Genomic DNA, 17,948 nt, shown 5'->3' with positions numbered 1-17,948 from the left:
AGTTTTCAAACTATTTTCTGAAGGACTAAGTTGGTTTGAAAATTTTTTCTCTATTATTCAAAAAGCTTGTATATTACTGACCGAAATAATTAACAGTCAGTAGAGAAAGTCACTTCATGGGAAATAGATGGGGAAACAGTGGAAACAGTGTCAGACTTTATTTCTTTGGGCTCCAAAATCACTGCAGATGGTGACTGCGGCCATGAAATTAAAAGACGCTTGCTCCTTGGAAGGAAAGTTATGACCAACCTAGATAGCATATTAAAAAGCAGAGACATTACTTTGCCAACAAAGGTCCGTCTAGTCAAGGCTATGGTTTTTCCAGTGGTCATGTATGGATGTGAGAGTTGAACTGTGAAGAAAGCTGAGCACTGAAGAATTGATGCTTTTGAACTGTAGTGTTGAAGAAGACTCTTGACAGTCCCTTGGACTGCAAGGAGATCCAACCAGTCCATCCTAAAGGAGATCAGTCCTGGGTGTTCATTGGAAGGACTGATGCTGAAGCTGAAACTCCAATCCTTTGGCCACCTCATTCGAGGAGTTGACTCACTGGAAAAGACCCTGATGCTGGGAAAGATTGGGGGCAGGAGAAGAAGGGGAAGACAGAGGATGAGATGGCTGGATGGCATCACCGACTTGATGGACATGAGTGTGAGTAAACTCCGGGAGTTGGTGATGGACAGGGAGGCCTGGCGTGCTGCTATTCATGGGGTTGCAAAGAGTTGGACACAACTGAGCAACTGAAGTGAGTGAGTGAGTGAGAGAAAGTCAAGAGGGATTGGGTTCAGAAAAGTTTCATCTGCTCCTCAAAAACCACTAAGCTTTATCCCTACATTAAACCAAATCTAAAACAAAAAGGTTCATATCTGAAGTGTAGCACTCTAAACCACTGTAAAATTGCCTGCAGACGACAGGTCTAACATTCAGCACTACATTTAACCTTATGCCCTCAGCTTTCACTACGGGACAATAAAATAATCACCAGTGTAAATGCAAAAGAAGGCACATGCCAAGAAGAAAAATCCTTTCAAGTTGGGTATGGTAACCAGGGTCAAATGCTGCAGAGACAAGTGTAGTAACAATGCAAAAATATCACTGATAAAGATTTTTTTTTTTGCAACAATATGGGCAAATAAGCATTTTTTTTTATTGAAGTATAGTTGATGTACAGTGTTTTAGACACACAGCCAAGTGATTTAGTTATACACATATATATCTATTCTCTTTCAGATTTTCCTTCATAGGTTATTTTAAAATATTGAATATAGTTCCCTGGGCTACACAGGAGGAGCTTGTGGTTCATGTATTTCATATATAGTAGTGTGTATCTGTTAATTCCAAATTTCAAACTTATCCTTCCCCTTTCCCTTTTGGTAACTGCAAATTTGTTTTTTACATCTGTGGGTCTATTTTTACATCTGTGGGTCTATTCTATTTTCATACACTGATGGGAGAAAAGAAATAACAATTGAAACAATATTCTTAAAGGGCAATCTGACAAGATGTAACACAAATTTAAATGTAAATTCTCTTTAACACTTCCATTAGGAGGAATTCATACTGCTGAACCTGCATAAGACTCACAAACTGTTAAGAATGCTTCTTACACCACCACTCATCTCATAAAAAAATAGAGAAAACATCTAAGTGTCAACTGATAAGGGAGAAGTTTATTTTTTTAAAAAAGAAACACATATTAGAGAAGCAATATTACTAATGAAATTCAAAATCTTTGTCTTTTATAACGTACACTAGAAAAACACGCCAATCACAGAGATACAATATACATTGAAAAAGGACACAGTAGTCTCAATATCAAGACAATTCTGATGGAACCTAAAGAGAATAAGACAGAAAAAACAAAATAAAATAATTTAACTAATCTTCAACAGGTGGGCCACAGTGCCTATTCTAAAGCAGGTGCAAATTTACTCAATGATCCAAAATTCCATAAAGTTGCTACACCCAGTGTTACCACTGCTTTTACACTAGTAAAACATCTCAAAGCTTCTCTTTGTCTCTTCTTAGTTGATGCAGCCTTTGGGTTAATAACTGAAGGTAAATTCAAGCCTGTATAAACCCAAGTTCAAGTAGTAAAAACAGAAAACCATGTAACTTATATTTCATAACTCTTCTTCCTAGAAAGATGGAAGACAAAAGCTAGGACAGAGGATATCACAAAAATAAATTACTTTGTATTTCAGAAACAGTAAGTTAGATGCTGGCTAGTCAATTATTCTCAGCCTGTATTAATTATTTCATTTTTCATATGAGAAGTGAGACATCATGATATCTACCTTATAGAGGTCATTTTAATCAAATTACAGAAGAGAATAAAAACTGGCCTGCCAAGCACCAAAAGTGACAGAGTTGGCTTGCACTGCTATCCATTCTGAGTAAAAGGTGTCTCAGAAATACCTTTAAAACAGAACTTTCATAGAAAAAGGAAATGGATTTCTGCTTTATCAAAGAAAAAAGATTACATAAGTTTATACATCAAATACTTCCAATTTTAAGAGGAAACATACCTGAAAGAAAGGCTAGTTTTTTCTTCAAAATGGGTAATATTACTGAGGCCTCCATTTTACTCCAGTAAACTTCCTCCAGTAAATTTTCCTCTCTGAAAACACAGAAAGTTAAATGTCAACTGCATAGTATTAATTACTCTATGAAATATATCCAGGCATACATTTTTATTATGCTTCACTTTATTGTATTTTTTTTTACAAATTGAAGGCTTGTGGTAACCCTGTATTAAGCAAGTCTATTGATGCCATTTTTTCACAAGCATTTGCTTAGTCACATTTTGGTAATTCCTGCAACATTTCAAAGTTGCTCACTATTACTATTATTTCTCGCTATTACTAATTTATAATGGTGGCCTGTGATCAGTGATCTTTGATGGTATCGCACCAGAAAGATTACAATTCACTGAAGGCTCAGATGATGGTTAGCCGTTTTCAGCAATAAAATATTTTTAATTAAGGTACACACATTGTTTTTCTGGACATGTTACTGCACACTTAACAGACTATAATATTGCATAAATGTAACTTTTATAAGTACTGGAAAACCAAAACATTACTTATTCAGCAAATACTCGCTATAAACCTATTCCATTTCAAGCTCTGTGCTTTCAGCTAAAGCTAAAAACTCAAGTCACAGCCTTATCCTAAAAAAAGTAGTCTTTTGAAAAGAAATCCAAGATTATTTGGAGAAAGAAATGTAGTCTTAACACTTGTCAGATAATGACTATTTAAGCATGACTACTTAAAAGAAGTGTATTATTTTACAGTTTTTGCATATACAACTAAACAACAACAAAAAAATCACTACTATTGGCACCTGCGCACAAAAGAAAATATGTTGTCAAAGAAACATGATATGTTCTCTTTAAGTTTTATCCTTGAATATTTGTTTGCAATTTGGTCATTCATTTTTGTTCTACATCAGCCCAGGCTAACATACAAAGAGTAGAAAGAATGAGGGGAAAGTTCATGTTTTACATTTTTAACCTAAAATAGCAGCACTACATGTTTCTAGATCATATCTTGATCTGAAGAGTCTTTTCTTCAGCTCTACAAGAAGCAGACAGCTCAGGCTCATGTCTAAGCTCCTTTCTCTTGTGATCAGCTTGTCAAAGATCAGATGTGAACGTTGGATAACAATGGTTATGAATGCTAACATTTAGCAAGCGATTATTACAAGGCATACACTGTTCTGATTTACTTGTATTAACTTGATTACTCCTCACAACATTTCCATAAGGTAAGTACTATTATTAATCCCATTTTACAGAAAAGTAAACTGGAGTTGAGAGAAGTTAAATGTGGCCCAACATCTCAAACCTAGTAAGTGGAGATGTTGGGACTCACACCCCGGGAATCTGGTTCCCATAACACTGCTCCCATATCACATCATCAGTTTACCAATCAAACAAGCCTGAAAACACCCAGTGACATTCGGCCAAGTGAACAAGATGGAGTCCAGCTTTTGTATCACGAGTGAAAACATCAATGTGGTGAAAGGGCATTATTAAGACGCACTAAAAATTATCATTAAAATAATTTTGAACTCACAGACACCCTGAAACCTAGGCAAAAAGAGAACTGCTGATTGAGGCTGTCAGAGGGATGCTCCCACAATGGAATTTGAAACATGAGGGAGTAATGAAGATACAGGAGCAACTCAGTCACAGAAGTATCAATAGAACCGGCTTCCTAACCAGACTTATCCTATGGTGTAAGCACAGACAACTTCTCAACTGCCTTTGGGTCCTTCCCACTTTTCTAAGCCTCATAAATTCTGTGAGTTATACAACATTCTCCTAGTAAATCCATTTCTGCTTAAGTTACCAGAGCAGACTTCTCTTTTAGTCAATGGAGAAACTTGACCGGTACAGGAAGCAAAACTGCAGTTCAGAGTCTGGTAGGTCATATATGCAATCACTCAATGCCACTGACTGCTCTTTGTGGGTCCCCCCCCCCCCATCCTGCTGTTACTTATTCTGAATGAACACTGATGTTTTAAGCCTTGTCACAATCACTTCAGTTCAGTCGCTCAGTCATGTCCGACTCTTTGCAACACCATGGACTGCAGCACGCCAGGCCTCCCTGTCCATCACCAACTCCCGGAGTCTACCCAAACCCATACCCATCGAGTCGGTGATGCCATCCAGCCATCTCATCCTCTGTCTTCCCCTTCTCCTCCTGCTCCCAATCCCTCCCAGCATCAGGGTCTTTTCCAGTGAGTCAACTCTTCTCATGAGGTGGCCAAAGTATTGGAGTTTCAGCTTCAACATCAGTCCTTCCAGTGAACACCCAGGACTGATCTCCTTTAGGATGGACTGGCTGGATCTCCTTGCAGTCCAAGGGACTCTCAAGAGTCTTCTCCAACACCATCTTGAAAGTGATGATGTTTCAAGAACATCTCGAAAGTGATGAAAAAGTAATCTAAAGTAATGAGAAATGTGGGTTTTGGATGTGTGGGCCAAGATCAAACTGATGAATAAAATGTGAAGCAGTCAAAGAGATGAAAGCGGTAATGTTTACTTTTTATATCTTCCTCCCTTCTAGTCTCCTTTCCACCAATCTCTTTCATTGTTATCATAAAAGAGGTGGGTAATGAAAAGTCATGATTACTGTACTACTAGTTCCAATTAAATCTAGTTTTACAGAAGTCATTTAAGATTTTTCAAGTCCATCAAGCACAGTCATCAGAAACAAACAAACAAAAAACAAATCTGCCTATTTATAGTTATCTTGTATATAGTTCATAAAATAGTTAACGTATTGGGTTGGCCAAAAAGAACGTTCAGGATAGTCCGCAAGACATCTTCACAGCCAACACAACACAAAACAAAGAGAAAATCCTGCAAAATTTCACTATCCACTGCTATCATCACAATAAGTGTTAAATATAAGGTATCTGCTCATACTTTTCTCCAGTGGGTAGATCCAGATCACTGATTTTTCACTAGAAACTTATTGAACCTAAACATACCTGAGTGAAATATTTCTTGAACAAGGAATGAAGTCAATGACAGGCATATACCTGATATGAGTTAATGGAAAGTGGCAAGGAAAATAAGTTTTTTAAAATAACTTGCCAAGTGAAGCAGGCTAAAAAAAATAGCAGAAAATTCAACAATTCGCAATGTGCTTAACACAAACATGTCATATTTCATATATGGTATTTAAAACAAGCCAGATAAATTAAGTCACAAGTTATTATTCATAAAAGAAGCAGAAAGCCAGTTCATAGCAGGTGAGATTGCCTTGGAGACTGGTGAATATATAGGAAAATGTGCAACCATGACTGCATGCTGCCACCAACCAAAAGCAAGAAACATTGAAGTAAATTCTCATTCCTGGGTGCAAAATAAATCCTATCTGAAAACAGAGCCCGTCTACAGTTAGAGATGATGAATTCTGAGAAACTTTGAAAAATATAGAGAGACTAGGTTTCAATGGAAATTTGTATCTGTCTTCTAGTTTGAACATCTTAAGATCTTGAAGAGGTTAAAAAAAAAAATAGGAAAGCTGGGGCAACTAAGTAGTTAAACTGATATTTTGCCTCCCCAAGGAGAGATCAAGTCCCATTTATCTTCATATTTATTTACTCATTCATTCACTCACTTAACAAATCTACAATAAGCATCTACTAGATTGAATCAAGGCAAGATGCTCTGGATATCCTTGGCATTCATAATATATTTCATTGATGCATGGATAAATCAACAAACAAATGAACAGTAATTTACAAACAGTAAATTTACGAACAGTAAAGTGAAACACACACCCTAGGAGTCCTATCATCACAACTATTTGACCATCAACACCTCGTGGTATGATCACAGATCACATGAGCATACTTTTCCTTCAAAGCAGCTCCTTCCAGCTTCTTCTACTGGGACCATTCCCCAGGGATCCAGCAGCTACATAATCACCAGATGCTGGAGAAAGGCAGGTCTATGACTACGGTAAGGGGGCCCACAATGGGTTCTACCGATGGGAAGCCGTTAGAGGGCAGCAGAGGATGTGTTAAGCAGCAGGAAAAGAGAGTTTCGGGGCTTTTAATCAAGACTGTGCAAATTACACTTCATAAGAGACTGTAACTGATGACATGAATGGGTGCACTGGAACTCCTCCTTCACTGAGTATAAATCAACCAGTTTATTTGGAAAATTTAGTTATTCTTCGAAGAGCATTTTTAACAACCACTGAAAACCCATTAGGATAGCCGAAGGCTAACTAAATCTTCTCGAATGAGTCTACATCATGTAGACACATAATGGCAATGAACAAAATCAGAATGCAGGCTTGCTCCCTTAGCCTTCTATTTCCAGAAGAAATACTATAGCTGTCCTTAAATTCAGATTACAAATACTTTCAACTATTGTTACAAAGCAAGAGCAACCTTAGATGAAAACAAATAAGCACACCATAGAGGTACTAAGTATTACCTAGCTGGGCACATCACCCTACATATCCATATGTAAAATTATGCAGAAATAAATATTACTCAACTTTACAAAAATATATCAATAAAGCAGATCAACAGTTCAGAACACATGTCATTTTTGTTACCGTAGGTGCCAATGTATGATTATTAATCTGGGTTTACGATAACATTGACAATTCTGAAAAAAAAAAAAACAAGCCTTTTAGATAGACTTCAAATGAAAATTTTAAAATGCTTAACTTTCACAACAATACAGATCTATCCAAAACAGTAATTCTTCTAAATAAAATTGAAACCTGAAGTATCCTGTTTGACACCATTTTTACAGAAGGGTCGGGACTACTTAGTTTATTCCGTGAGGGAGGGAGAAAAGAAGAAAGGGATGAAGAGAGAAAGTTCCAGGTTTTTTATGAAAACATAACCTACTTTGAAAGACAAGAAAACTCTACAGTAAAGGTCCAATGGGACTTGAAAAGTCCTACACTGTATTTAAATGTCAAAAATTTTAAAGCTCATGGTAACGATAGCCTGCCACTTAAAAACTCTTTTCAAAAACAATACAAGCGAGTACCCCTACATCACCCTTGCTGCTCCTTCTCCTCAGGAGTCAGACCCGAGTTTGCACAAAGGGAACTCAGTTCTTTAAGGACTTCCTCACCTCTTGAGCTAGTCTACCAAGTCCTTAGCAACTGTAAACCTTCATTTTTTGAAGGTTCAGCTTCAGAAAGTCCTTTATTGTATGACTTTTTCAAATTTTTGGCTTTTCCTATCTGTGTTAATTCATAAGTAAATCCTTCCTCGCCCAAACAGGGGCAGCAAAACGAATACTGCTTTAGAGAAGTGAATGAGGCTGATGGAATTCCAGTAAAGACATTTCTGGCATCCCCAGCTCTAGAGTACCCCAGGGCTAGAGAGTCTTGGCTCTCTGAAGTGAACTCTCTTCATCACAGCTTTTGAACCTGAGTATCGCACTGAGCTCCAAGAAGCCTGTGCAGCTTCCTTCCCCAGGGCAACGGGTGTGTCCACTGGGTTCACTGCTGCGGAACAGGGCTGTCTCAGTCATCAGGGGCAGCATGTGATAACAGACTCAAATGATCTATTTCTAGATCCCAACTTCTCTTTATCTGCTGTAGGGGTCTCCTCCTTACCTCTTTATCTCAAAATTTCTCTGGGTCATCACTAAATCTGTTCTCTACTGACCTTTATCCTAGAAAGAAGTGTTCCTATTCTATATTCAGCAAAGACATACATACCACCTTTCATTGAGATAATCTCAGGTTAAATCTAATTCAGACATATAATCATCTAACGGATTGAACAAAAGTATCATTAGGTTCCTAATTTTTGTTTATATAATGGAAAACATTTGGTACATATCAAATAGCACACTGGAAAAAAGTTTAAAATGTATAATAGTACAAAAGAAAAGTTAAAAAAATATAAATTTAACTAAAGATATGGAAAACTGTTCACAAAATAGAAATCATGGCATTACCCAAGTAGAAAGAAGCCAGTGGAACACGTGAAAGTTATTTTCCATCAGACAAAAAGTCCATTAAAAAAAAAAAAAAAGTGTATATTACAATGTACTTTTGAGGCAAAAACACAAAAACAATACTGAACATACTGCAAATCCCTTAACGTGTTCAGTTAACTAAACAGTCACATCAGAATTATACATGCAGCCAAGTAATACAAGACATACGGAAAACTATGTACAATATGAGCACCTCTTTTTCCCTCAGAAGGCCTGCTAACAACACTAGGTATCTTTCCCAAGCAAAGTCCTCCCCACTGCACCCCTTTCTGCCCTGGGGCTCTGTCCCGGGGAGCTGTTCTCCCAGAAAGGCAGTTTGGTGCAGTGGTAAACATCATGGCCTAGGCCTCCTTGACTAGGAGGCAGCCACTTACTAGCTAGGTGGTTTGGACAACTACTTTATTTTTCTTTTATGGGCACAGTCACTGAATCTAACTCACCAGACCCAGGATTAGGTGAGCTAATACAGGTGCAGTGTTTAGTAGACTCTAGAATGTAAGCACTCAATGGCATCTATTTTTTAACAGTTCAATTTTCCTTCCTCCATCAGCTACTACTCAGCTTTCTACCACTGAGGCCTTCTTGGTACAACACACTAAAACAGGCACAAACATATCACAAGTAGCTTAATACATCTTGGCATTTTTTTTCAAGTTTCAAGAATATAATTTCCCTCTCAAAACAACATAACTATATGCATTGCAGGTAGATTCTTTACCATCTGAGCCACAGGGAAGCCATAATTACATTAATATCCCCATTTTTTCTGATGGGAAGACTGAGGCACAGAGAAATTAAGTAATTTGTCCAAGGTCAGACAAAAACGAATAGATTCAAAACCAGTGATTAGAACCACAGAGGGCATCTACTTCAACTTTTTCACCTTACTGATACGGAAACTGTCTTAGTACATGCGGGCTGTTAAAATAGAAATAGCATAGATTCAATGGCTTATAAACAACAAATATATTTTTCACAGTTTCGTTCAGGCTGCTAAAACAAAAATACCATAAAGTGGGTGCTTATAAATAAATTTATCTCCCATGGTTCTGGAGTCTGAGAAGTCCATGATCAAGGCACAGACAGATCCAGTGTCTGATGAGGGCCCCTTCCTGGTTCTTGGGGGGCCATCCTCTACGTCCTTACTTGGTAGGAGGGCAAGGGAGCTCCCTGGGGTTTCTCTTAGAAGTGTACTAATCACCTCCTAAGGCCCACCCAAATACTATCACACTCGCAATTAGTTTTCAATATATTAATTTTGGCGAGGACACAAAGATTCAATCTAGAGCAGAAACTGAGATCTATAAACACAGATTTACTGTTCAAACACTGAACAGCATGTTGAGTAATAACATGAAACTCAGATTCCTAAAACCCTGTACAGAGCTTCTCTCCACTATACTGTCACATAATAAAATCAAAATTGAAAACACATGAATTAACAGAGAACCATTATTTCTACATATGTGAACAGTTTCTTAAAATAAATGTCCCCACAAAAACTTACTCACAAATGTTCACAGCAGTATTATTCACAACACTAAAGACATGAAAACAACTCAAATGTCCATCAATTCTGAATGAATAAACAAAATATGGTACACCCATACAATAGAACATTACTCAGCAATTAAAAAAGGATTGAAATACAGATACATGATACAGCATGGATGAACCATAAAACATTATGCTAAAAAAAAAAAATTATGCTAAGTGAAAGAAACCAGACACAAAAGGTCACAAACTGCATGATTCCATTTTTATGAAATACCCAAAACAGGCAAACCCATAGAAACAAAGCAAATTAATGGCCGCCTGGATCTGGGTTAGGTATGGGGCATGATTAGTAATGGGCAAAGGATTCTTTTTTGGGGTGATGGAAATGTGAAATCAAATTGCAGTCATGATTCTATAACTCTATTAACGTATTACCAGAGATGTATTACTACATCTTCTGTTACCCAAATGTTACTGACCACAGACATTTCAATATTCACTTTCATAACAAATCACCAGCCGCAGGCATTAGTTTCTGCAAAAATCCCCTAGTCAAAAATGTGTTAAAGAATCACTGAATTGCAGCCTTAGAATGGGTGAATTTTAGGACCATAAATTTTACTTTAATAAAGCTATCAAAAAATAATTTAAAAAACAGAACTGAACATTTTATAAATCAGGAAAATCTGGATGAAAGTGATGTGCATTTCAACTATTAAAAATAAAAACTAAAAATATGTAAGCATTTGTTCCAGAAAGTCTATAAACTGAACTGTTTATGCTGAACAATTTATCCCCAACTTACACTGTAATTAAGAATACCCTGCTATGAAAGAACTTCAGCTACAAATTTCTTTCAACACTGTACATTCTGGATGGTGTAAAATAAGAAGAAAAGATTAAATGGATTAAATAGAGGGAAGAAAGGAGAGTGTAAGCAATAACACTGATACCACTCTTACTCTACAGTTGTCCAAACTATCACCGTAAGTAAACTGGCACTACAAAAGGGCATTCAGATCGGCTTTTTACTTTTAACCCAGGGCACACAGGTTCAATCCCTGGTCCGGGAGGATCCCTCATACTACGGAGCAACTAAGTCCCTGGGCCACAACTTCCGAGCCTGCGCTCACCAGCCCACGAGCCACACGCGGCAAGTATTGGAGCCCGTGCGCCTAAAGCCTGTCCTCTGCAACAAGAGAAGCCGCAGCAATGAGAAGCCTGAGCACTGCGATGAAGAGCAGCGCCTGTTCGCAGCGACTGGAGAAAGCAAAGAAGATGTAGTGTAACCAAAATAAATAAATAAACAAAATTTTAAAAATAAAGAATGGTCCCTTAGGGTATCTCAAAGCTTTCACACAAATATACATAAAAACATCCAAGATTTGAGTAAAGATTAAATACTTGTTTCTTTCAACAGTATCATATGTCCTAAAACAAATCTGCTTTTGAGAAAAGTGTAAAATATGCCTGAATTAAAATAATACTAAGACTTTTCAGCATCCCATAAAAATCAGAGGCTTAGAGGATCACTGAATGCAAATCACCTTAAAACATAACCTGCACTTGGAAGGTGGAATGTGAAATCAGCTATCTGTGTATTTCCTCATGCATGCTCTGTCATGTCCAACTCTCTGCAACCCCGTGGACTGCAGTCTGCCAGGTTCCTCTGTCCATGGGACTCTACAGGCAAAAATTCTGGCGTGGGTTGCCACTACTACGCCAGGGGCTCTTCCCAACCCAGGGGTTGAACCCGTAGCTCCTGCATCTCCTTCACTGGCAGGCAGATTCTTTACCACTGAGCCACCTGGGAAGCCTAGGTATGTAAGGTACATCTCCTTATACCTCCAAATAAAATAACGACTAGTATTATTGAAAAATGTTCTATATATAATAATAAAACAATATTCTAGTCACTTCACCTTCATTGCTTCATTTATAACTCACAACTCTAAGACCAGGATTACTGTTATTTCCACTTAACAGCTAAGGAAACTGAGGCTAAGTGAGATGAAGAGAACTTAACCAGCCTAAGCTCATGCAGTTGAAAAGCAGCAAAACTGGCATTTAAACCTAATGCTGAATCCAAAGCCTAAGTGCCATTACTTCTCATGCTCTTGTTTAACATAGTGACCTATATTATGATATGAATAAGGAGGGTCTTCAAACATGTCTCAAATAGAACTGCTCACTTTTTTAAGATGTAATGACAGTGAGTTTATGTTTATTAAAAACAGTGCCTTATCTTTTGTTGATGACACTTTAACACTCACAAACAAAATATGTCTGGGATTTGCATCCATGATGGGGAGGGGGGATATACATGGAGTAGAACTGGTCACATTGATAACTGTTGAGAGTCAACAGATAATGGGTAAACAGTGGTTCATTTTACTACTCTCTCTGCTCCTGCATCTTTGAAAATGCCCAAGATGAAATTAACAAAACTAAGTCTTTAAACATACCAATACTGTAAAAGAGGAAGTCACAATCCTTAACAAGATTTTTACATTTAGCAATATTTTCCTTATTTCAAAACCAAGAGACAGGAAACAGGCTACCCATAATTTTTAAAAATTTTCACATATTCACCATCATATCCTAAAGTTCTTTACGTAGAAAGATCTGAGTACTTGGTCTCCAACTAAGACTGTTGAGGAGGAAGAGACCAATTCTGACACATGTAATAACCAGAAGATAAAAAGAAGGCAGGCAGGCAGATGCCTACTCTCAGCACTGTGTCGGCACTGCAGACTTCTTTCCTGCCCCTTTACATCCATCTCACTTTGTGACTCAAGGCATTTTTTCAGAAGTCTCCCTCTCACTGTATCATACTCTTTCATAAGTAATTAAATTATTAAGAAAAGCAAAATATATGTCCACAATAGGCATTCACTGTGATGGATGAACAGAATGGCTGGTCAGAAGACAGGAAGAGCTCTTAGGTGGAGAGTCAATTAAGTACCATATTGTTTGACTCAGAAAAGAATGAGAGTCCAAAGGTTTTGCATACAACACATTAACACATAAGACCATGTTTCAAATTTAATAACAATTTGTTTTACCTATACAGTCAGTAGAGCCAAAAAACTTACTTCTGAAATCTCAAGTAGGTGTTAGCTCAGCCGTTTGAATGTGTCTACTTGTTTGCCCAGGACAAAGCCTGGCACATAACCAACGCACAATAAATATTCGTTGAATAAACTCCCTTCTTACAATCCTGCCAGCTTTCTCATTTAGGTGTCACTGGGCAGAATAATTAGGAAGAAGGAGAAGAAACAAGGGAAAAACAAGTTTAATAATTTTACCTGACAAAGCACTATGAATAGAGCACGCATTTACTCTGTAGAGAATATTAAATTACACAGTTCAGGGACCTTTACTGAAACATCTTGGGGCCTGGCCCATCGGGATCATGAATGAAGAGAGGCATTTTATAAAGACTTCTTTATGCTGAGCCAACTCTTAATTTTGGCTTTTAGAAATGGCTTGTTTAACTTTACTACATTTATAGTCCAAGTGAGTTTTCATTATCTATTTTCAACACTTGGGAAAAGTCACTATTTAACATGAGCACTTTTTCATTTTCGAAAGTTGTATCTCCACTTTAATTACAGCATTCATCATCAGCCCTCCTCCACCTCACTTTCTCCCTTTAACATCTATAAAATACTTCCCAGTTCCTAATTCTTTCTTGCAATATTTAAATGGCTCCTGACTCGGCACCCACATCTCACTTGGCAGATCATCTGATCTGTAGAACCCATGAAACAATCACAGAAGAAATTTCAGACTCCTCTGGATAGCCAAAAAAGAAGCTTTTGACAGCAAGTATTTCTAATAATTGAAACAATATCACCTTTGCCATCAACTAATACTATATTCTGGAAGGGAGATAATGGCAACAGCAATTAGAAAGAATACTATTTTTCTGTTGGGACACACAACATACAAAATTAAATTTTCTAAAGTGAGAAGCTATATCAATTATTTACTTTACAGAGAAAAGAGGTAAGTTTAAAAGGGCTTCCTTGAACTGACCCCTGCTTCCAGCACAAAGTTAGGTAGGAGGCAACAAAGCAGCCACTTCCCATTTTTAATGACTTCTGCACTGTGTGTGTGGGAGCCCTGAAAACAAGCGGAGGCAGCAGGGTATCGTGAGGAAGAACTAGCGTCAGACCGAGCTGGGGTCAAATCCTACCTCTGCTCCTCACCAGCTGTGTGACCTTCAGCAGGTGGCTCCACCACTCACCCTGGCTTCAGACCTCGAGAGGGCCCAGCTGCCATTCTGGGTAGGGCGAAACGCCAGCATTCTTTCAATAAATGCCTTTACAGCTTACATTCATTACAATGGCTTCAATCCTTAAAACGACAGGGACTAAAACTAAGACAATCACCCTCCTGAACTCCCTCCTAAGAGCCTCCCCACTCCCAGGAATCTCCCTTGACATCCATCAACAGAACACCGAGGCAAACGGAGGGACATACAATCCTTCCCCTACAAGAGGAGATAAAGACAGGGGGGAAAGTGCACTTTGCAACAGTTACAGAGGCAGTATTCTTAAATTAGTATTCTCATAAGTCCCTAAGACATCAGCCTTGCTCACAGGAATGCAGAACCATGAGCTATCTTCATCAATATAAAACTAAATCAGAACAATTATGCTGATGAAAAATACATCTCCAAATCAATAACAAAGCAAAAAACATTAACACTCCAGGCTCAGCTGTATCTCCTTAAACATAAATTTGATAAACAACAACAACAACAAAACCCAGTCTGGATCACAAATTTAAAGCTGAAAAACAGAATGAACAAAAGCTAACAGAAATGAAAAATAAAGGTGAAGAAGATAAAATTCTATCAGAATTGAAGATCAAATCACAAGGTGCTCAAGAATAAATACAAATAAAACCTATAAAAGGCACTGAAGAAAACAGTAAAAGAAGCAAGAGGATGAAAATGACATGATGAAGTAAAAAATAGAATGCTTTTGAAATGATAGACAAAGAAGATGTAATTATGTATAACTAGAGTACCAATAGAAGAAAAACAAAACATCAGAATATTTAAAACTAAAATCCAAACGAAAGTGTATCAGAAACAAAAGACCCAACTATATATATTAAAAGAATCTAGCAGGTAGAAGATTGACCTGCTACAGCAAACTCCCAAGACTTCAATCACAATGAAACTATTAGACTGTAAAAATAAAAGGGAAAATGAAACCAGGAATTTCAAACAAAAGGATCAAATGACTTATAACTGCAAGAAAATTAAGACTGTTATCAGATTTCTAAAAAAAAATGACATAAAGAACAAGGCCACATTTGTAAGCAAGGAAACAAAGTGTGAACCAAGCTGTCCTTCCAGTGTCAACGCTACAGAAAAACAACTTTAAATGTGTAAGACCTCAGGGAAATTGTGTTCACAAGCTCTTCTGTAAAAATCTACTAAAAATTGAGGCAGATCTCACCAGTAGGTGACTGGGAAACTTCAGCCAAAGACTGATAGTGAGGATTCAACAAATTTAACTGTAAACCTAAGTGCAAAAACAAATCTGCAGTTAGGTTTGAAGGCAAAGTAGGCATGACTCAACTAAAAACATGGGAGAGAAAAAAAGAAAAGCACAGAATAAACTCATTGATTATTGAAACAGCAATAAGGTAAGGATCAAAGCACACCATTAAAAACTAAAATAAAGGACAGTAGAAAATTAAACATGAAAACAAGGAAGAGGCTATTTTTAAAAGGTGTCAGTGCACAAGTAGCTACTATAACAAAAACAAAAAAATCCAAAATGTCCAAAGAAATTTTAAAAACGGAAATGCAAGTAAAGCACATCACAAAGAAACAAAAAAAAATACAACAATGCATGTGAAACACACTCAGTGGTGTATGAGTCTTTGTGACCCCATGGACTGTAGCCCGCCAGGCTCAATGCATACAGTAGTACATAACATGCAATGACAAAATTGAGATTGAATTCATCAATCATTAACATTAAATAATTGTTTAATACAGCTCCTAGAAAGGAACTAATGCTGTAGGCAAGAGATAACCTAAGAAAGGTGGGATAAAATAAGGGTGGAGGATTAAAAGATACAAACTGCTATGTATAAAATAAGCTACAAGGATATACTGTATAGCACAGAGACTATACCATTACTGCTTAACAACCATAAATGAAATATAACCTTTAAAAATTGTGAATCACTGTTCTATATCTAAAATTTACATAATATTGTACTAAACTATACCTCAATTTAAAAAAAAAAAAAAGATAACCTAAAACAAAGTAAATCAAAAAGACTAAAAATTAAAGAGAGAGGCCATGGCATATCAAAAAAAACAAAAAAAAAGAGTAAAAAAAGAAAGAAAGAAAAAAAGCAAAAGTAGTGATCCTGACACTGAAGAATTCAAGTATGCAAAACAGAAAAAGAGACTCAGATGTATAGAACAGACTTGTGGACTCTGGGAGAAGGCGAGGGTGGGATGTTTCAAGAGAACAGCATTGAAACATGTATATTATCTAGGGTGAAACAGATAACCAGCCCAGGTTGGGTACATGAGACAAGTGCTAGGGCCTGGTGCACTGGGAAGACCCAGAGGGATCGGGTGGAGAGGGAGGTGGGAGGGGGGACTGGGATGGGGAATACATGTAAATCCATGGCTAATTCATCTCAATGTATAACAAAAACTACTGTAATGATGTAAAGTAATTAGCCCCCAACTAATAAAAATAAATGGAAAAAAAAAATAAATTAAAAAAAAAAAAAAAGCAGCTGAAACATCTAATGTTAGCAGCCATATTATACAATTAAAATATAAAATTAAGAATGCTTATGCATCAAATACCACAGCAACTACCTTCAAAGGCAAAAACTACAAGTAATGCAATAAAACTCAGAAAAACAACTTGAGTAATATGTAAAACTAACACTCGTGAATTTAGCTGAGAATACAAACATCTGACATAACATAGAAAGATAAACCTTATATACTACACTTTGTTGTTGTTGTTGTTTAGTTGCTAAGCCATTTCTGACTCTTTGCAACTCCATGGACTGTACAGCCCTGCAGGCTCCTCTGTCCCTGGGATTTTCCAAGCCAAGAATACTGGAGTGGGTTACCATTTCCTTCTCCAGGGGATCTTCCCAACCCAGGGATGGAACCCATGTCTCCTGCATTGGCAGGTAGATTATTTACCACTGAGCCACCAGGAAAGCCCATCAAACTTTATACCTTGATGATAAACTCATCCTCAGGAGGATCTGAATAATGACCAAAAAAAAGAGGGGGAGGGAATCATATACTCTTCTCAAAGAAATGAGGAAGAAATAATGCAAAGGCAGATCACAAGTCTAATAAAATCAAACATTACTTACAGAATCGAAAAACAAAAGGTCATTCCACTCCAAAAATGTTTAATTATCTACTATTAAAACCTCTGAGTGACACAGGAAAGTACAAACCAAAATTACAATTTTCTAAAAAATGATACATTTAATTCACTGAAAAGAGGAAAATCTATTACATTTAAAATAAACATTCACAATAATAAAAATAAATTCCTAATTCAACAAGAACAATAAACTAAAGCAAAACACAAGGATGGAAATAATAAAGATTAAAAAATAATGAGGTAATTTCTAAATAAATCAAAACCTTAGACTTCTTTAAATTAAGGAAACAGACAAAACAAATACAGGGGAAAAAAGGAGAAAACATAAATATACAAAATAACTGGAATGATACACTTTCAACATGTTTTGCAAGATTATTCATTTCAGTATTACTTGTTATGAGAAAATACAGTTAGAAATAACATGAACTTCCACAGTGTAAGAACTGAGTAAACAGTTGGTAAAGCCACACAACAGTCACACTCTAAAAATGAATGGAGATCCCTATGAAATAATACAGATACCCAGTATAAGTGGAAAAATC

At 36.9% G+C, this 17,948-nt stretch overlaps 1 protein-coding gene across 3 annotated transcripts in view; it reads right to left on the bottom strand.

The window, feature by feature from the left end:
• SESTD1 (SEC14 and spectrin domain containing 1) overlaps window positions 1–17,948 on the bottom strand; it is a 139,788-nt gene that overhangs the window by 92,422 nt on the left and 29,418 nt on the right. For all 3 annotated transcript variants that reach the window (XM_070475940.1, XM_020903883.2, XM_070475941.1), the window contains exon 2: window positions 2,529–2,620. In XM_070475940.1, the coding sequence (XP_070332041.1) occupies window positions 2,529–2,583 (55 nt within the window). In that variant the 5' untranslated portion in view covers window positions 2,584–2,620. The remainder of the gene's footprint in view (window positions 1–2,528; window positions 2,621–17,948) is intronic.

This window comes from Odocoileus virginianus, chromosome 13 (assembly GCF_023699985.2).
Source record: "Odocoileus virginianus isolate 20LAN1187 ecotype Illinois chromosome 13, Ovbor_1.2, whole genome shotgun sequence".
Lineage (NCBI taxonomy): Eukaryota > Metazoa > Chordata > Mammalia > Artiodactyla > Cervidae > Odocoileus > Odocoileus virginianus.
This window is presented reverse-complemented; position numbering and strand designations above follow the sequence as displayed.